Genomic DNA, 20,791 nt, shown 5'->3' on the forward strand with positions numbered 1-20,791 from the left:
TCTTTGGATCCTTAGAGACTTTGAGAGGTAGCTGCTGCCTTAGATCTAAAGCTTAGACTGGAAGCTTCAGTGTGTCTGTGCATCTCTGTCCTGGAAGTTTGCAGTCATTCTTACAGAAATTAGTCTGTTTTTTTCACTTTCATTTTTCCCCCCTGTAAATGTGTTTATTTTGTATTATTTCTGCTTTCATCTGAAAAAATGAATTAAGTATCTTTTCCTCCCCCTTTGCATACAGCTGGTAACAGAACATGCCTTTGAAATTCCAGACAACATTAGGCCTGGGCATCTCATAAAGGAGCTCTCAAAAGTGATACGTTCTGTAGAGGTAAGAACAGAGGCAACCCTACATAAGCCTGCAGGAAAAAAAATCTTCAAATCAGGGAATTCCATAGTAGTTATTTTTCTGATTGACCATATTTACCTTTTATTTAACATTTATTTAATAATAGAAGTACAAGAGAAATACTAAGCTATATCTATTTCAGATAAAGAAAATGTATAGCAAGTGCTAATGTATTTTTTACAAAACTAAAATTTTTAGTGCTGAATTTATTTGTATGTCAGTATTTCTAAAATGTTATCACTTGTAACTACTTAAAATTACTGTGAATAAGTTGTTAAAGAGTTTAATTTGAAATTCTGTGTATATATTACTTTCTCCTGCTCTCTTATTTGTTACTTCTGGTCCAGTTGCCTTATCTTTTTTTTCTTATGTTTTACTGCAATTTGTTACACAGGTGTGTTTTTTCTTTCTTTTTTTCCTCCTCATATGCTAATGTTTTGCTGTTTTATTCCATAATGGATTTTTATTCTTGAAAAATTCTTATATTTGCATGTGAGGAGAACAGTTCTGAGAACTGAAGAGAAATATGATCTGTGGGGTACAGTAAATTTCTACCCTACGCTGCCTTCTTGAATAAAATCTTATGTTTTGGTGGTAACTTTAGGTGTTACTATTATGTGAGAGTGTAAAATGCCGAATGGGAAGGAGGTGCAGTAGAGCTAAGCTTTGTACATGAAATCCATAGGAAATACATAGTACTTCTCTAAAAGGTCCTAACAGTTTTATTTATATAATTTACATTTAATTAGATTATTAGAAGCAGCACCTAAATATGTGGATTTCTTCGTCTGAGACTATTCTGAAATGTGTGTTTTTAATTAAAGGAGGAAAACAGCAAACTCGTTAAAACTCAGGGAATTCTTGGTGTGTGTCCAACTTCACGATCTTTGCATGAAACGACTTCCCCATACCATTCCAGACGAAGGGTGAGGAAACTGCGAGACCATGCTACCAAAACTCCTTCTAATCTGGATATCCTGGAACTCCACACCAGGGAGGTACTGAAAAGACTGGAGATGTCACCATGGGAGGAGGCAAGTATTAAGTTATGTGCAAGAAAAAAACCAACAGAGTAGATTTCTAGTCTCTGTTGAATGGGAAAAGCCTTTAACACGCTTAAGAATACAGGCTACTACTCTTTGTTGTATGAGAGAGACATAAATAGATTTGTTTTCAGTTTCTTTCTTTTGAGTTTTCCTGATAGGAATTTCTCTTTTCCTTGATAATTTTTTTGTGGAGATTTCTTCAGCCTTTTGGTTCAGAAGGTGCTCTGAATCCACTACTTTCTTCAAGTAATGCTTTTGAATTAGGATTGCTGTAGCTATTAAGTGCTGCTTTGAATCAGTTCTGTGAACCAAAGGAAGCTTACAAAGGCATTATTTTGTGAGGCTTTGAGGCAGATTGCTTTTCAACATGTTTTTAGATAGCTGTTCTTATAGTTCAGTTTGATTAGCCTTGTTTTCTAGTCATGTTCCTATTTCCTTTATGACTGTGCCTCCCTTCCAGTAAACCTAAGGCTGCCTTTGGTCTCTCTTTTGGGGCTGTGGCCTCTGCAGTTGTATTACAAATATATCAAGAAGTGAATGAGTGAAATGCATTCTCTTGAAAAATTCTTTTTCTCAAGTTTGACCTTATTTCAAAAAACAGCAACAGAAATGGGAGAGTGAGAGAATGGAAATGAGTAGATTTATGAAAGGAAATAAGTAGCTTTCTGAGAATAAGAGATGCTGACAAATTTAGTTGGGATAGAATGGACTGTTATAGTGGAGAAATACTGATTTGGGTCCTTATGTTGAGGTAGGACATGAACAGGAGACATTCATTTAGCCCTCAAAGGCAAGAAGCTTGAACTTAAAACCTATCTCAAATAGTTAACCTGTGCAGTACATTGCTACAAACAGTTTTTAAAATAAAAAGATCAGGTTAATTTGTCATTGTAATTTATTGTTGAAATACACTGTTCACTATCCGTATTGGCTTGTAAAAAACAACTCTTTTTACTTGTTCCTGGTTTGACACATAAGTGTATCACCTATAGCTTCGTAGTACGTGTCAAATGTAAATTACTTTGAAGTAAGAAAGTTCTGCTTACAGAAAATTACTTTCTATTATTGATGTTTTACAGTCCTATAAATCAGTTCTGGGATACTAATTCTGAGGGCTAGATGCCTAATCTAAGTGTTACCTTAGCAGTTCCAAGCCCAGCTTTTGGCTTGCCTGTCTCTGTTGGTATTTCTGCATTTTGAATGGTGATGATTCTCCAAAGGAAACATAGATGCACTATTATAGCAAAGGCATAGTGTTTCAGGTGCTTCAAGAGAGCATGGGTGACTCAAGGAAGGAGGAAGTGCTGTATGTTTTTGTTGTTGTTTTTTTTTTTTTTTTTTTTTTACATCCAAACATGCTCTGTTTGAGCTTTCTTTACTTGGTTATCAGGAAGGTTGTCACCTGGTTCTGAGTTTAGGCTTTTGTGGAGGGCAGAAAAAACCCAATTGAATCTATATAAATAAATAATAAACAACATTGGTTTTACTTCTTCAGGATACTGCAAGCTCGAAACTGAATGGGAGATTTAACAAGCCCTTTCAGCCATCTTCTACAGTACCTGAATGGCGAACAAAAGACAATGATCTTCGCCTTCTGCTGTCAAATGGAAGAATAATTAGGTAAAAAGAATTGATTGTGAATCACTTCTTCCTAGTCATTATGGTCTGGAGCATACTAATAATTAATATTTCTTTTCTGTGTGTGAATCTCTTAAATTCCCTTTTACCTGTAAGATTAATGTTAGGAATATAGAAGGAATATGTTGTCTGTTGTGTCTGCTGTCCCCTAGTGGAGCCAGCGTTTTGGAGTGAAGAGGAGGAGATGCTTTGCATGTTCCTTTGCTACAGCATTTCATTCAGTTGCTCACTTGGGTTGTACTGAAGGAAATGCCTCAGAGTAGAACCGTTTTTTTTTGTATCCATCTATTAGAGTGATCCTCATTAAAAATACCTGGATGTAAAACGCGAAACGGGAGTATGTGCAATTCAGACCGAAGAGATGAACATAAGAAAATGGTGGTATTTTTTCTTGAGGGTGCGTTGTAAGTAATGAAAGGAAAACAATTGCTTCATTTTTGTAAGAGTAAAATGATTTTATTTTTTTTCTTGTGAGACAGAGATGAGAGACGCCCATTTACAGATCGAAGTCTTTACACAGCAGATAGTGAAGATGAAGATGACAGGACAAGGTCGAAAAAGACAGCTGTTAAGGTAGAAGATCATGCCTCAGGATTTGGAGGAGATGAAGGGAATGCAGATGCCCAGAAGCCACTGAACAGTAAGCTTGTCTCTAAGTCCGGTCAGTTGAACATTTTGGTGAAGTCTGACTGAAATTTTACCAAAGTATAAAAGAATAAACTTAATAGATCAGAGGAGTAATATTAGAAGTTAGAACAAAACATTTGTCAAAAATTATCTGTCCACTGAAGAAACTAACAAGACAGAGCTGAAAAGTAAAACTCACCTTTTTATGTTAGTACCATCTTGAATACTATGTACAGCGTTTTTCAGAGTGGAAGTTTAATTGATGTTCTAGATGAGCATTTGTTCCTTTTGGTCTGTTTCTTAATGTCAGAATGCTGATTTTTTTTCTTGACCAAAAAATACTTCAGTGTGAAAAGTTCATCACATCAGTTACTGTAGAGAACAAAAGATCATAACATGCAGATTATTTTAAATCTATGTTATTGTTCAGTTTTCTGTTCCATTTGGTGACTATATACTTGATCATACAATTCTATATGTTCTGCTAATGAATAGGTTTATTCCATAGAAGGGATCAAACATAATAGTAATAAAATCTTACACTTTGAACCTTTACAGTGATCTACAAGGCTGGGTAAGAATTTAGGTTACCTGTTAAAACACTTCACCCTCACTCACTTTAAACCATCCTTTTCTAGGAGTTAACTCTTTTTTGGTCTTTTTGTAGCCTCAAACCTTCCTGCCAAGTGCCCAGTGCTGATCACACAGGGCATTAGTAAGGTATCAATATTGAAAGTCCATTTTCAATGCCTATTTTTAATAGCATTATCTGTCTGCAATGACAGATAGGTCCTTGACATAGCTGTTCAGCTCTCTGTTTAATTAGAAAAGTCACATCCTTACACAGTGGAGCTCACAAGGGCTCAGAGTGTATGTATTAGGAAACTGAGTTCAACACTTAAAGATAACAAGACTCCTCTAGAGACTTACAGTTACTTTGGTTTCCTGCAAAACAGTATGTAAGAACATTTAAGTTGATTGTCAGCCTGGATATAATATGTAATTACTTTCATTAACACGGCAATTAGTAATCCCTGTTGACTGTGCTTCCAAAGGACACAGAAGATAGTATTAAAAAAATCTACACAGGAAAGAAGTCCTTGGGTACTTGTAAACCAGCAACAGAAATGGTTAGTTGAGTGAGGGCTTAGACATATGTGGTGTTTTTCCACTTTCAAAATTTAAGTAAATTAGACTAATTTTTACACTTGAATCAAATACTAAATCATACAGAAAAATGGTAGGTTTTCTTCAAAATTGTTGCACTTACGTGATACAGAATATGACAGTATGTATCTACACATAAGTAGTGTACCTAGAACTTGAAGAGAATGTTGAGATTGTTTTTCCAGAAATTGAGTACTCAAGACTATTGCTAATATTTTCAGTTGAATAGTCAGAGTCTTCAAACTTCCCTATTAAATAAAGATCACCTACATTTCGTGATTTTGCCTTAACTGAAGGTCTACAGAGAGAGAGAAAGAGAAGATACTTTCCTGCAGAGAATTCCATAAAAGGAACTATCTGTTTCTGTAACAGCTGCCACCTTCCATTGTTCTTGCTGGGATTGAGGCCAAGAGTCAATGTCTACAGACAGATGCCTTTAAACAGATCAAGCACTGTATAGCTTTGTGTGTCATGCCAAGATCCTGGTCCTAAGTGGTGATCCAGTATTATCAGAGGGACAAAGATCAAGTGTTGTGCTTAGCAGAGCAAGATACTTTGTGTGGATGAGGGGAAGATGATTTAAGATATTATCTTAAATTCACAGTAGCTTAGCCTGATCTTAAAGATAACGTCTGCTTTAATTAACTTGATTTCTGGAGTATTCTTCCCAGTCTCTGGAAGCATGCAAAGCCATAACTTTATGTGAGGGTAGACCAGTTCATTTGAAAGTAACAATAATAATTACCAAGGTAATTCACACACACACAAAAAGCAAAACCTAACTTGTATATTTAGACTGAATTTTTTAAACCTCAGTTACAAGTTATTTTCATGGATGATGAGATGAGTGATCCCAGTAATACATGATGTGTTACTGTGAAGATCAATAAATATATCTGAGACCTGTGTGTGAAAGAGAAGTGTGAGAGAACTTTTGCAGGGGAATGTAGAAAGCAGGGACCTGGGGGAAAGTAATTGTTAGGGGTTCTTGTGGGTTATTATATATATATTTTTTTTTAGGGGAGTATAAAGGAATGCAGCTTCCCTGGCTTTTCAGACAATGTAAGGCAGAATGAAAACTGGGGAGATACTCTCTGACTGCTTTGCACAAAGCTTGCAAAATAAAGAAGTGGTGAAAATGGACAATGATTTGTCTGCATATAGGAATGTTGGTATAGCCAAACTGGATCAGAACTGAGGCTCATACAGTGTCTTAAGCTAGTACGCAGCCCCAGACAAACAAGGAATGTCTCAATAATGTCAGGTGGCTTTAGCCGTTTAGTCTAGATCATATTACCAGACAGTAGACAGATAACCAATAACTTGTCCCTCTTAGTAGGATTTCATCAGTTAATCTCTGTGAGAAGGCAAAAGGGCTTGTGAAGTATGACACTCTGTATTTAGCATTGCTTTTATAAATTGTAGTATTATCTGTATATGGCTAATTATGTATATGCTTATTTTCCATCCTGCTGAATCATTTACCTTCTTATAGGAAGACTCACAGTTCTCATTAATAGTTTTAATTATAAGGATTTTCTACTTCCTTAAGACAGAAAGAAGTAAAATTCTTGAGGAGTCTTTGTGAAGTTTGTTTTAAATTTTTAAATTGTGGTTCATTGTTTACACATTAATTTTTGCCTCAGATCTGGAGCTCTGCATGTAAGCATATTTAGATACCCTCAATTGTTCTTACCTCTTCCTTTAAATTGTCTCTTAAGTGCAGAGCAGTTTTTTTTTTTCCTTTGAGAAAGGAAGTAGCCTAAAGGAAAATTCATTTGATCTATGTAACAGTATGATTTTTTGTATCATGCATGCTGTTGCTTATCCTAGAACCTTTTTGAAATGAGCTGAAGGCTTGAGTTACCATCAGAATCCCTCGAGTATTTTGAGCTACAGTAATTTAGAATATTTGGGTTTTTGTCATGTGTTGAGCACTAATTTATTAAGCTTAACTTCATATACAGTGTTGTTGCTCTTTTACTGTGTTTGGATATTCTTCTTTATTCTTTCTAATACTATCTTAAGTTAATTAATCTTCTCTAGGTTTTGTTCCTAGCTTTCATTTTATTCACCTTCTGATAACCTGTCTCATTCTTAGCTTTCTTTGGACTTTCTAAAAATATTTCAACTTACCCAGTGTTTAGAAATTAATCATATCCCTTGATACCTGTATTTGATACCTATTTATAAGCTTTGCCACTGTCTACAATAGGAACAAAATTCCACTAGAATTGCAGTATATGTAAGGTTGCAGGTACATATTTGTTATGAAGAATGGCATCTTATTTATGTAGTTTCATATAAAACTATGCTGAAAGCACACCAGCATTTTAACTTTACTTGTCTTCGTTCCAAAGCTAATTTCTGATCGGAGTTGTTTTGCTTTCAGCATAGTTACATATGAAGCTATAAGTAATTGAAAACTTTGAAAAGTTATGTTGCTTTCTTTACCCACTACCTTCTTGACACACATTCATAAAATTTTTATTCTATTTGGCTTTGTTCCAGAAACCTTTTGCTAGTTAAACTGTGTATTGTAGTCTTTCACAAATTTGTACTTAATCAAGATTTCTGCCAGCAGCTCTGACATGCACACATACAACCCACTGACCTTGAGCCTTGGATTCTAAGCACTTACAAATGTGTTTCCTGCTCGTGGTTGTTTGTGACTTATGCTGTCTTTTAAGAGTACATGCTTCTAAGATCTGCTCAGCAACTTTGAGTTCTTTCAGCACTTAAAAAAGTAAACCATATAGACTAGGTGGCTGATTTGGTTGATTATCACACACCAGTGTTTTTTAATGTCTTTGATTTTGACACCTCATTCTCTGATTAGTACTTTATCTTACTTCTAGCAAAAAGCATGTCTAGGGTTGGTATTTCCTCTCCTCTTTCTTTTAATGTCTTTACATGATGGAAACCAATGCAAGTATAGTTTGTATCATCAGAGTAATATTTTAATCTTCTTTAATGGGTCTGCATTTTAACCCTTATTAGCAGCTCTTTATTAGCAGAAAACAGGCAGAATATGCCAGTAAATTGTGATTTAAAATAAAAATGCAAGTAATGCAGCAAATTCTTTATCTTTAAATCATTTATATCCTCTAACTTCCATGCTTACTGTTTCTATATAACTGCTTTTAAACAAGGAAATTCCAGGTTCAAAGAGTCAAATATAAAGTAGTATTGAAGATTACTTCTAATTAGCTTTTTCTGAGTGCACTTTTTAAAGTCCAACCTATATACAAAAGCAGAAATCACCCAAGATGCCATGTGTGGAATGTGTGCTCTGTGGGAGAGAAAAAATAAATGCTCCAGCTGTACCTGATTTCTCTTCCTTGGTCTTCATCCAGTCACTTGAGGAGTCTGTTGGTCAACAGTAGGCAACTCAACTAGTTTTAAGCAAACTTGACTTGTGAACCAGATCCGTGTGTGGGTGTGCTTTTGTTTACAGACTGTTAAAAACTAAACACGTTTCTTGTTCTTCTAAAATAATTGTTAAGTATTACATGTAATAGATGCTGGGTCTTACATTTCAATTTTTTTCTTTCCGCAGTGTTCTTTGAAAGTGTGAAATCAGAACTCAGGAATGGATCCTCAGAGTACTCTGATATTTCTGATTCAGAAGAATCTGAGCCTGATTGCACTACACAGGTATAGCTACAAAAAATCACAAAAGATAACAAAGCAAATAAGTGTAATTTTGGTCACTCAAAATGTATTTCATTTAAGTTTTTTTTAAAAAAGCAGTAACAGTATTTAATTCTTGTTCAAGTTAATACCTCAGAATTATGGTTCTGCCTCATTCTTTATTCTAGTCTTGAGAAAATGACAAGATATGCTATCTTCAGCCAAGTTTTTGTTATCTTCTTTTTCTTTGAAGTGGGGCTGGCAGAGGATGAGTCCTTCTCTGGAACATACAAAGTCTGAGAGAAGTTAGATCCTAGTTGCTTTCTTCATTTCTTCCATAACAAGTCTAAATTTTATCAATAGAGCTATGAGTATCTACTACAGTTTTATTTTAGAGCACAGTTAAATGGAAAAAAAATCTTACAGGCCTTAATGTTTTAAAAATAAGCTGAAATGGCTGAATCTGAGGTATTTTAAATTATTTGGAAAAAATGGGAATCCTCCATTTGAGGGTCTTGACTGTAGTGATTTCTTTACAACTAAATGAAATACTGTCTTCCATCATTACCTTAGTTAGATGGTGGAGTAAGTGATAGGAACCATAATGATGTGGCTTCTTACGGTTTCCTATTCAGAAGTGGTATATTTCTTCATGGGAGATGTAGCCAGTTTTGGATTATTTAGCCATTGAGTGTAAGGTTTTATATTTATGCCATTTACTCCCTTCCTTCTGTGTTCTTCTGCTTCTTAATTTCTAATAGGATCTAATGGAATAATTTTTCTGTATGCTTAAGTTTGTCTTTGTAATGATATATCCAAAACAAAGTGTTTCAGTAGCTCCTGTAAATACTTTTTATGTTTTTATTGCACTGAAGATCTTAACAAGATAATAGCTTTATTACTAACATTGAGCTATAGTTATAATTTAATTGTCCATTTGTGTCACTTCCCAAGTGTCAAAAGATTAACAAGCTGCTCTTGTGAATGAAGCTATTGTTTAAAAACATACCTTGGTGACATGATTGACTTAGTTCATTCCAGTTCTGTTTTTGATGATGGGGGTAGTGGTGTCAGTCTTGAAGGATTATGATTCCTCTATATTCTGTACTTCCACTTTCAACACTTCTGTTAAATGTCATGTAAATTCCTTGGCTTGAAAAAATACTGTGACGTTCTCTGTTCTTGTTAAAAATAGGTTAGTCTGAGTTACAAAAATGAAACATCTCTATTGTACCTTGCCTCACATAAAGACTTAATGAATCACATATGGTTCCTCCACCTTTGAGAAGCTCCTGGCCATACAATCTGTAATCTCAGCTGGAGCTGTAAAGACCATTTATTCATTAAATGCGTCTATGCCAGGCAGGCAACAGCTGTTATGTCTCTATTCCTGCTGTGTTCTGGATTTACCTGAGAGCTTCTGTCACTCACCAGAGAGATGCTGCTGCTGCAAGTTTTCTTTCATGAGAGCAGCAACCAGAAACAGCTACTTGGGGCAGGATGTGTCACATTACTTGTAATGGGCATCAGTTCTGACTGCTGCATGGAACCATACTTCCATATTTTTTCCTCTACTTTGAATATAAAATATAAGAATAATCAATGCTCTCTTCAAATAGAATACAGCGATTTGGACATGGTTTAATGTGTGTAATGTTTTCTGTAAGAAAATGGGTCTTGGAGATGCTTTCTCTATTGCTGGAGCATGTTCTCATCAGTGTTACAAAATTTGGATGTATAGCATTTCAGTTGCTATATTCAAATGAACTGCATTCTGAATACTATATATATATAAAAAAGTTGGACCTGGAAGCTTTTGAATTTTTTACTTAGCATCAATTAAGATAGTGTCTCTATTTAGGAGGCATGGTGACCATTATGCCTACTATTTCCTCTTGTTTCAGCAGAAGGATTCCTCCTCGGAGGAGTCAGAAAGCTCAGGTGATGAAGAGAAACAAGAAGTAACATCAAATTTCAAAGAGGAATCTAAGGTCATGAGAGACCACTGTCAAAAAACTCAGAAGCCATCCAGAAATGAAACTCCCAGTAAAAAGTAAGCTCATCATGGGCATTTGTTTATAAATTGTCAAATCTTTTCACATATGTTTATGGTGCTGCTTTATACCACCGTGAAAATAATTCCTTCAAAGAAATTGAGTGTTCTGTTTTGAACTGCTTAATACTCCTTTATTTTTCTAGGGAATGTCCTACCTCGACAAGTACAGAAGAAGAAGCTATTCAGGGCATGCTTTCTATGGCAGGATTGCACTATACTACATGTTTACCAGGTCATACTCAAAGCACAGACTGCACAGATAAAAGAACCTCTGTTCAGGAACACAGAAGCTACCCCAGGAGTCGGCATAAAGACAGACAGCCATCTCAGAGCCACAAAATAATAGAATGTGGTAGGTATCTCAACTAATGACATTGCTGCTCTCTGCTCCTGGATAAGCTGCTCAGAATAAACACTTAAAGTTACATTTTTAGATTTGTAGTCAAGTTTGTAAGTAAATCAGACCAACATTTAAAAAGGCATGTTCTTTGATTTTGGTTTTTTTTTGTTGTGTTTTGTGTTTTTTTCCCTATTAAAAAAAAAAAAGGTTTATTCTGAAAACTGGGACAAAATTAGTTTGAGATGTCATCAGAGTACCTCTTCTAAATACTGCCATCTAAAAGTTTTGTGGCATCCTTACACAAGCAGCAAAGTTAGGGCTGAATTTGAAGTGTAGTCTCATTATCAAAAGTGTAATCTCCTTCAGAGCAGATTGACAGAACCTTCATGGTTGCAGTTTTCATGGCATGTGTGTTACTTATCCATAGGAATCTGCTTGGTGATTTTTCATTTTTCTTTGGAAGGTAGATTTGGCTTTACTCCTTGAATTCTGCTACAAATGCAGTGTATTAAAGGAGTTTCTAATCTTGAAGAGAAGAATTCTGAGGTAATTTTTTTGTCAGTGGCATTCTGATGTCTGTGGAAAACAGGCATCTGTTACATGTGTATAGGGAATGACAGCAGAATATCAACACTAATCCCCTCAAAAGAATCAAAATCATGTCTTGGAACAGAGAGTCACAAAAGAGGAAAGAGGAAGAGAAACAAGTGGTGCAAAGGCAATTACTCACTGCTTTCTGCAAGCAGACTGATGGCCAGGCAGTCTCTGGGTCTTATTACTTTGAAAAGACTGCCTTTCCCCCCCAACCTCTTCCTCTACCCCAGTGTTGCCAAGTGTGATGCTATATGGTAGGGAATATCCCTTTGGCTAATTCAGGTCAGCTGTTCTGGCTCTGTTGCTTCCCAATCTCTTGCTGACCCCTAATCTACTTACTGCAGGGGGCAGAGTGGGAACAGAGAAAGCTGTGACACTGTACAAGCACTGTTCAGCAACCGCCAAAACTTTAGTATCTTATCAACAATGTTTTAGCCACAATCTAAAAGACAGCACCATACAGACACTTAGGAAAAAATGCTGTTTTGACCAGACTCAATACATGTCAGACTTCACGGGTGAAGGAGGTGAAACTGCACTTCTTAGCTAGCAGGTTTTGCAAAACCTTTCAGTCCCTTCAAAATCAAATTGAGTTGGTATCTTGGCATACGCTTACTATTACAAGTTAACTGTATTGTAGATTTGTTTTCAGTGTGGACACTTCTTCTATAGGCCTATGAGCATAGATCTTCCATTAGTTGTACCTGCATAGTAAATCAGTGCTTAGAAACAACAGAATCAATAATACCTGAAAATTAATTGTCCGTCTTTGTATGAACTCCGTATGATACAAAACCATGATTGAAAGCAGTAGCATAACAAGGCAAATAAGTTGTGTTCAACATCAATACTTTCAAATTTGAGCAATTGTATTTCCCTGACCTCCTTACTGTGGTATGTGGATCTTTAATTATTGGTATATATACTGTGAGATTTTTTTTCCCAGTTTAGTGTGTAGAACTAAGCAAGTCTGACAACATTTATTTTGTAGCTAGGAAATATTTTCCATTGTAGTTCTTTTTCTTTCTTTCTTTTTTAATTTTATAGTCATTCAAATGTATAAATAACTTTGTATTCCTAGTTGTTGATTTTAAAATTCAAGCTTGCTGAATTTCTCTTTAGGTAGGTCTGTGAAGGAAGAGGAAGGAGATGTGGGGACTTCAGCATGGGCTAGACACCTGAATGAAGCTTCAAGGATTTCCCCTCCGGTAAAGCAATACTTTTAACATTTTGAACACATTTTTATAGGAAAAAAGATCATGAAGTTGTCAGTACAGCAGCATGCTGGACAGGTGTAGCCACACTGCTCATCTGATAATAGATACTTCTGGTTCTGATAATGGAGTATGGTATTTTTGTCATGCTCTTCCTTCATTGTTGTTTTGTGTTTGTTTTTCTTTTCAAACTGTCTTCTGACACAGTGGCTAGTATTAAGGTGCTCAGGGCAATGTATTGAAAAATAATAAATACTTCATAAAAATACTATGAATTTACATTCAGTGTAACTGGGGGAGCACTGTATTGTTTATTTGTTGTTATTCCTAACCAGAGTATCAGAACAAGTGGAACCTGTTGATAGTATTTATAGTAAAAGTACTTGCTTAGGAAATTGGTGCTTCCAAACTGGTACAACCTTTCAACAGCCAGCAGGTAGGAATATTTTTGCCTTCTGACGTCCAGGTGGAATCCAGCAAGAAATATATAAATGAGAGGTTGTGTGTCTTACACTCTGAAATTTTTTGGTATTTCTAAACTTGTCTATATTAAAAGTATTAGAACAACCATCAATTAAACAGAACAATTAAAGTTGTGTTATCATGTACTCAGATAATCGTACCAAAAAAACCTGTGAAGCATGCAGTTATCTAAGTACATGATACCCCTTAATTACAGTTTGTGATTCCCAGTTTAGCTTTTCATCAGCTGAAGATTGAAAGCAAGTTACCTGCTCAAATAGTCAACAGTTATGGTATGGCTTGCTATAGCGGCCAGTTCAATAAAAGCCAACAGCATCTGTTTTGATCGCTGCAAACTAAAACAAAAAAGTAGTGAAACTGAGTACACTGGTATGTATAATTAATCTATAGCATTTCCCTTAGATGCATATGGAAAAGCTTTCACAGATACACTACTCCTATTGTATCTTATTTTTAAGAGGCATCTATACTAAAATAAATTATGAAATCAATAAAGTGGTCAGTCACCAGTGGAACTGAAATAGCTTTTTCAAAGTATAGTAGTACAATTAGAAAAACTTGAGTGAACTTGTAGTCAGAAGGTATCAACTTCCCTTTTTTTCTTCTCTTCATTTCCATATTAGGATATAAGTAAAACTCAAAAATACATCAAGAGAGAGAGTGCATCAGAAGCCAGTCATAAGGTTCAGGAAAGCAGAAGTATAGTCCACAACAACAGCTTGAGTTTCCAGCATGGCAAGTGTACACGAGAGTCCAGTCTAATTCAAGGAGAATGTCGACTGAGTGATGGCAGCCTTAGCCCTGACAGGCCCTATGGTGAAACATCCCTGTCTGTGCCACTTCATCCAACAAAGAGGCCAGCATCAAACCCACCCCCTATCAGCAACCAGGCGACAAAAGGTAATGTTTATCTTTGTCTTCTTGCCAGAGAAAAAGATGAGGAAAAGGAACTTGTTAAAAAAAGCTGTTAGGTGAATCAACTGAAAAAAAAGACAGGCTGAGACCTTGAGGAAAGATAGTGTACATCCTGTGGACATAAAAATTTTGGCACAGAATGTGTGGAGGTGAAAATAAGAGAGATCTGTCTTGAGTGCATGGCCAAATAAAACTACAGGTGCAGGTGCATCTGTTGTGCATTTATTACAGGGAACAGAACAACAGCTATGCTCTGAAACACTGGCCTGAATCAGATTTTTTTATTGAAGTGAAGGTTTAAAAGTTGTGACACTTCAAAAAATAGTCTGTTTATCATAGTATTTAGGTTTTAGTTTCTAGTTTATTTTCTATCATTTACTTAATTTACTTAAACGAAGTAAAGTGAATTTATAACTTACTTAAGCAAATAACTTACTTAAGCAAAACTCAGGAAGCAAAATTCACTGCCCTTCTCTAGACTGGAGACATTTGCAAATAATGTAATCACTTTGTTTATGACAATGTTAACCAGAGTTTAGAGAAAACAGTGTCTGTTTTTTTTTTCCAATTCTGATTTCCTATTCATTTACTCCCAAACAGAAATTAAAAATTTTAAAGAAAAAAACCTCAATCCGCTAAAATTTTTGCCTGCATCAGCTTGAAAGCTGGATTTAATTTTTGTTCTGTAATAAGAAAAATTTGTTTTGAAGTTCCTGATTGAAGTACTTGATCTCATTTTTCAGGCAAACGTCCAAAGAAAGGAATGGCAACTGCTAAACAGCGCCTTGGGAAGATCTTGAAGCTGAACCGGAATGGCCATGCACGCTTCTTTGTTTAATGTAGCTGCTACTTCTACTACTGCTCTCTTTCCCACACAGACCAGTATTGAGGTCAACAGAGCCTGGAGCTGCTGTTACTCCTCTGCTTGAAGCAGTCTTGCATGTACCATGTAAAACACTGCCTGATGAACAAAAACAAGAAAGAAAGAAAACAAAAAACAAAAAAACAACAACAAAAAAATCAACCCAATGCTGCATTTTCACTGTGCCACACCTGCTCAGCAATAACCATATGGGAACGGGGAAATCTTCAGAGAGACATGGACTGTGAGAAATAGTCTCTCATCAGGGCTTGAATATCAATTGTTGCTGGTAGTTTCTGACCTAATTAATGAGGGGAAGATGATGAAGGTGGTTTATCAATAATTTATTTCTGATAGATTTTGACAACTTTTAAGTTCATTTTAAAAAAACTATTTATTTGGAAGACTTTTTTGTGGAGGTTATTAATTTAGATTTAAGAATGTGAAAGTTTTTAATTGTTTTGCTAATGTATGTTTGGTGCAGTGGAGAGCCACATTAATTGTGATTAGTCTGGACTCCTAAATTTGATATTCAGGTTATAGTCTTAAATAGGGGTGAGATGCATTATTAATTATTTTTTAAATTAAGGCATATGGAATATTTTTTTTTTTTTCTGCTTTTTGTAAGCTATTGGCTGGGCTTCTCTTGACTTGCAAGATGTATTTTCTCTGCCAACTTGGTTATTTTTTAACCTGTCCTCTTTTATACAGATTTATTTATTTAGGTGTCTCTTGTAGTCTGTCAGAGACACAAGAATCTTCTTCTGTCAGTCCAGTAGCTAACTTGTTTTAGACTGCATCACTTGCCTCCAAATTGAAGTGCATACTTTTCCTCCTGATTATCTATCTGATAATTCTCTTATGTGAAAAGGCTCCCTGAAATTGTATTTGTACAGGTTATTTAAGAGTTGGTACAAAGGACGGAAAACTAATACACCTTTTCAGAGGAACAGGGACATCAGTTAAGAGAAATGTTTCTTCAGAACAATTACTCTGAAATCACTCCTAAGATCTACATTGCAGTCATAAGATTTGGCATATAACTTAATGTAGCATGGAAGAAGCATTAAAATACTGTTGTACTTTCAACACATCACTGAAAAGTCAGGAAGGCAGGAGAACGTTGCTTTCAAAGCTGGGTGAGACAGCCAATTAAAAGTCTTAACTGGTGCATATATAAGCATTAAGTAGCTTACTGGTATCAGAGTGATCATTTGTGTCAGGCTTCATGCAGAGCTGATAGCAAATGCTGATTCTGAATTATTGTAAATAACTTTGATTTTAAATTTGTATTTTTCTGTAATATAAAATTAAATATTTAACTTTTGGGGGATGAAGTCAGAAAGAGGAATACTTCTACTTGATTCTGGAAAAAGGGCATTTTGCAGGGTCCAGCCAAAATGAAAACATTAATATGCTAATGACAACAATATTTTTGGTTGTATGGGGTCGGGTTTTTTTGGTGGCTAAGAGTAAAAATACTTGGCATAGCTATCCAAGTCATTAAATTGATTTAACTTTCCTTAGTGGTTCTTCCTTCCTCCATATTCTATACTGGAATAGTTTTCTCTTGTAGTAGTTTAAAAACAAATTCAGTCAGACTTTCCAGAATAGCTGTGCAGAGCTATTTTTATCTAGGCTAGATTATTAATGCCTTCACAAATTCATGGAAATTGTTCTGATGTCAGGTTGTTTTGATTGTTGCAGAGTCAAAACTATTTAGCGCTATGTTATCCTGATTCTAAATTGAAAAACATAAAAATATAATGCAACTGCAAATAAGTCAGGTAGCTTTCGTGGCTTTACTTCCTTTGGACCTTGAAAATTATGACTTAGGAGTGGTTTTTGCAGCCCTGCTTTTACATTGTATTTATTTGACTTTATAGTTTTGTATGTGTGCATATGGTTGAGTTTTTTAACCTTTTTTTATTTGCTAATTATGGTTTCACAAAAGCATGTTTTGGTCTTTTTTTAAATACTTTTTTTTTTTTTTTAAATTTAATGGAGGCTATCAACCTTGTTTTAGACCGTTGGGAATAGAGGTAACAAAGGATTTCTAAAAAGCAGAAGATAAGCTAAGAGGTATTCTACAGGTGCTGAAAGTGACTTAAGTACTTGCTGTTCTCAGGTGCTATGTTTTCCAGATGGAAATAGTTAGAATATTTTAATTATCCTCTAGTAAGTTCTCACCAAAGTCAAAGAAATAAACTATATTGTCAATATTTGTTAAAATTATATACCCATATGAATATTCTCTGTGCTTAAGCTTGAGCAAATGGAGTAATTAATGCCTGCCAGGCTTTGGAAGATGTTTTAGCTTTCACATGTTGAACCAAACTGTTTCCTTCTTGCTGGCTGTATAATTTTTAAGAATAGAAAATTCCAGTTTAGGATGGCAGTCAGATTCAGAGCAGAATGAAGAATGGTTTCTCTCTTTCCATAAAAGCAGATTTTTGAGAACACTTAGCTGAAATAGAAGTATGCCAGAATAGAATCTGGAGTAAGGAATTTTAAAATATGGAATATGCTTTATTGTACATATGGCTGGCTTATACAAAGTAATTTTTCTGATCGTCCACATTATTTATCTGTATCTTACTATTGGAACACAGATGTGGCTGGACCCATATTTTATCTTCTTGGTTTTTTCTTTCTTTACTTTCTACCCTTTTTTTTGAAGTGGCTCTCCACTGTTGTGAGTTTATGTAATAGTCTCTTCACAGACTGTCAACAGGCAGAGGTTCATTCCTGTTTTCTTCAGGTATCCGTGCTTCCAGCAGAAGTTAATTCTGATGTTCCACCTCAGAACAAGTAATTTTAAAAAATTGCCATAATGAGCAGTATTGAAAAAAAAATAAATTAAAGCCCAAACCAAAACAAAGAAAAAACAAAGGGAAAAAAACCCTATCTCCTGGTATCTCATGAAGAGGATGTAGTGACCTCACTTGTTTTGTATACTTCAACGTAGGGATATTTTTATTGTGTTTGAGATGAAAACACTACTGCACCAATCTTTCTGTAGATGGACTGAGCCTTGTGGTGTTGTAGTGGAGAGAAAAAGCCCTATTTTTTTTTTTTTTTTTGCTGTCTTACTTGGGGTGAAAGAAGGAGGTAGTACGGAACACTGACTGGACAAAGAAAATTAAGCCTGCTATAGTAACTTGTTTGCAAAGATAATATTTTTGAAAAGTCAGGTAACTTGAATTTGGCATAAAATTTAATATTTTTTTTTTTTGTAGACAGAACAGTAGGAAATGAAACATTGTAGGGGTATTCCCATTCTCTTGAGTTCTCATGTTCCTGAAATTGAAAAAAAAGAAACATATGAAAATGAAAAGACCATCTAGAAACTATTATCAAAGACTCTTCCAGCAACTTTCCCTTTTGTTCTCCTACTATACTTGCTAATAAACCTTGGCTACAAGGTAGCCTTTGATGACCTCTGAGGTAGATTACCTATGCAACCTATAATACTCTACATGAGTCTGTTCTTAAAGACAATTTTGAAAGGGTTAGATGTTGAGAGTTAAAAGTGTTGCTTTCTGATCACAGGGGGGACTTGGGGGTTTTGTTTTTTTGGTGGTTGAAGTGCGTGTGTTACCTGTAGTAGAGATAGAGCACAGTGTCATAATCACCTTTTAGAAGCTTCAGCTTTTTCTAGGCTTCGCTATATGGCAGAAGCTGCCTTCGTTCACAAGGCCATGAAGTTGTAAATGTTAAAATTTTTGTAGGGTTTTGGACTCAGAGCTCATGTGAATCTTGTGAAACTCCCTTTTTGAAAATTGTGGAGACTAAGCAGAATTGAAGCTAAAATGACTTGATACTACAAGCCTATAACTAGTGCCCTATTTAGGCTTCACATGCCCCCTTATCCCTTCACACCCCCACCATGACCTCCAAACCTAGTGTCTTTCCAGAGTTTCATTCATGTAATACTTCCAGACCATAAAACGCTGTTTGTGGCTCTGGGGCTGAGTGAGCCCAGAGCTTCTCTTTCACAGAAAAAAACATAAATGGAACCGAGGGCCTTACTATATGTGGTTAAACAAGATTTAAAAGCTGCAACATCCATTTATCAAAACAAAAACAAACCCACAAAAAAACCCCAACAACGCACACCCAAAAAAATCAGCCTAATAACCCTTTTTGTGGGAGCGTATGACTGATAAATCATGCAGTGGATGGGAAATACAAGTAGCACTGACAAGGAAATGCATGTTTTTCATAGGCTGCATTTCTGTTTGGAAAAAATGACTTTTTCTACTTTTAATATAAATTAAGCCATAAGAGTTTCATGCTGTGGGAAGGGAATGAAAGGGATCACTTTAAGAGATTATATTGATATGTATTGTCACTTCTGCTGGGAAATGTCTATTGCTGCCAATGCTTTGGTGAATCTTTTTTTAAGAAAAACATGGAATTTGGAAAAGAAAAAAAAAAAAAAGGGGCTAGTTCTTGGCTATATTATTAGTTTTGTAGTAATGTTTTGCTGGCCCGTTTGTCTTTTCCTCTCCTTTTTCTACTCTCATAGTCTAATTTCTGTCTTTCCTTCTAGTGTCTCTGAAAATACTAGCTTGTCTGCTCAGTAGGTGTCTGTGTATGTGTGTCTTCCTTTTTACAGAAACGCACTACTGTGTTAAGTATTTGGCTGGGAAATGGGATGCTGCAGCTTTAAGAGCATTTGTTTCAATTCATAACAGTATTTCCCATCCTCTTTTGCCTGCTGGCAGGGAAAGTGTATGTACAGTATTTATTTTGTTTTGATTTTACTTTAAATTTGTAAGTTTCTATAAGTAGTTTACATTGATTATTCTAGGGGAGGACAAGTGGCTTTGTTTAAATTTGTATTTGATATTCATAGTTACCACTTTCTGTACTTTAAAATACTGAAATTAAAAAATTGTATTGCTTATGTTTTGATTTTAGCACTCTAAAGCGTTTAATTTCTTCAGACTTCTGCGCATTTTCTTCAGTGTAAATACAGAAAACTGTACAGAGTATTGTGAGGAGAAAAATGCTTTTCTAGGTCCAGTCTCTTTGCCCTTTGCTTACATTTTAAAGAAGAAATTTTCTGGAGAAATGTGAGAGGGAATATTCTCATACTGCTTTTTTGGTTTTTTTCAAGGTGCAAATCTCATTTCAATCCAAGTATATTATATGGCAACTAAATGAATTTTGTGTAGATGTATATATTCTTTCTGAATCCTAATATAAAAGGAAGGTGGAAGTGTTTGTGATCTGTCACATTAGTGATCTAGAACTTTAGGAAGGGTGTATCAAATGGTTTGAGGGATTTTTTTCCTTTTTCAAGTGTGTGTGGTTTCTGGAAGAAAAGATTTCTCTTCCACACTTCCAGGTACTTAGTCATACTTGCTTGTGTTCTGGATGACTTCTCTGCTGATTTTTCCTAGCATATGTCATCTTCTACAGTTGTCAGTGCTCCCTGTTTTGACTCCATATGGCAGTACAGTGTTTGCACGTGGGTAGTGTACTTGAGGGTAATGGAAGCATTACTGTGTTGCACTCCAACTGTGTGTAATGCATTTTCTTCTGCAAACAGTGCTCCATGCTACTGTACTGCTTCAGTGCTGCGATGGGCAGATGCTTAGATTCCAGTGACGGTCATCTTATGAGAAGCTTAGATAAATGATGTAGCAATGACATTGGGAGAGCTAGGTGGCAAAAAGTGTTTGATTTGAGCATCCTTTTTCCACTGCTGAAGTTTACTTGTTAGCCTGGCTTTTATTTTACAGAGTATTTCTGGTTGACTATAATAACTAGGACATGTGTTCATGGGCCAGGACTTCATAGTGCCAGGTGCTTTACAGACAAAGAATGAGAATGCTGACCTCATCACATTATGTTCTAGTTAG

General features: G+C 35.5%; 1 protein-coding gene across 3 annotated transcripts in view; it reads left to right on the forward strand.

The window, feature by feature from the left end:
• The window catches only part of KDM7A (lysine demethylase 7A), a 65,300-nt gene extending 45,462 nt beyond the window's left edge, over positions 1 to 19,838 (forward strand). The window contains exons 11-20 of one of the 3 annotated variants that reach the window (XM_051621204.1): positions 236 to 325; positions 1,168 to 1,377; positions 2,885 to 3,009; positions 3,507 to 3,688; positions 8,381 to 8,478; positions 10,359 to 10,507; positions 10,654 to 10,862; positions 12,567 to 12,652; positions 13,765 to 14,041; positions 14,800 to 19,838. In XM_051621204.1, the coding sequence (XP_051477164.1) occupies positions 236 to 325; positions 1,168 to 1,377; positions 2,885 to 3,009; positions 3,507 to 3,688; positions 8,381 to 8,478; positions 10,359 to 10,507; positions 10,654 to 10,862; positions 12,567 to 12,652; positions 13,765 to 14,041; positions 14,800 to 14,894 (1,521 nt within the window). In that variant the 3' untranslated portion in view covers positions 14,895 to 19,838. The remainder of the gene's footprint in view (positions 1 to 235; positions 326 to 1,167; positions 1,378 to 2,884; positions 3,010 to 3,506; positions 3,689 to 8,380; positions 8,479 to 10,358; positions 10,508 to 10,653; positions 10,863 to 12,566; positions 12,653 to 13,764; positions 14,042 to 14,799) is intronic. The other 2 variants (XM_051621213.1, XM_051621222.1) reach the window with 2 other exon arrangements.
• The last annotated feature ends 953 nt before the right edge of the window (positions 19,839 to 20,791 follow it).

Source organism: Apus apus, chromosome 1, assembly GCF_020740795.1.
Source record: "Apus apus isolate bApuApu2 chromosome 1, bApuApu2.pri.cur, whole genome shotgun sequence".
Classification (NCBI taxonomy): domain Eukaryota; kingdom Metazoa; phylum Chordata; class Aves; order Apodiformes; family Apodidae; genus Apus; species Apus apus.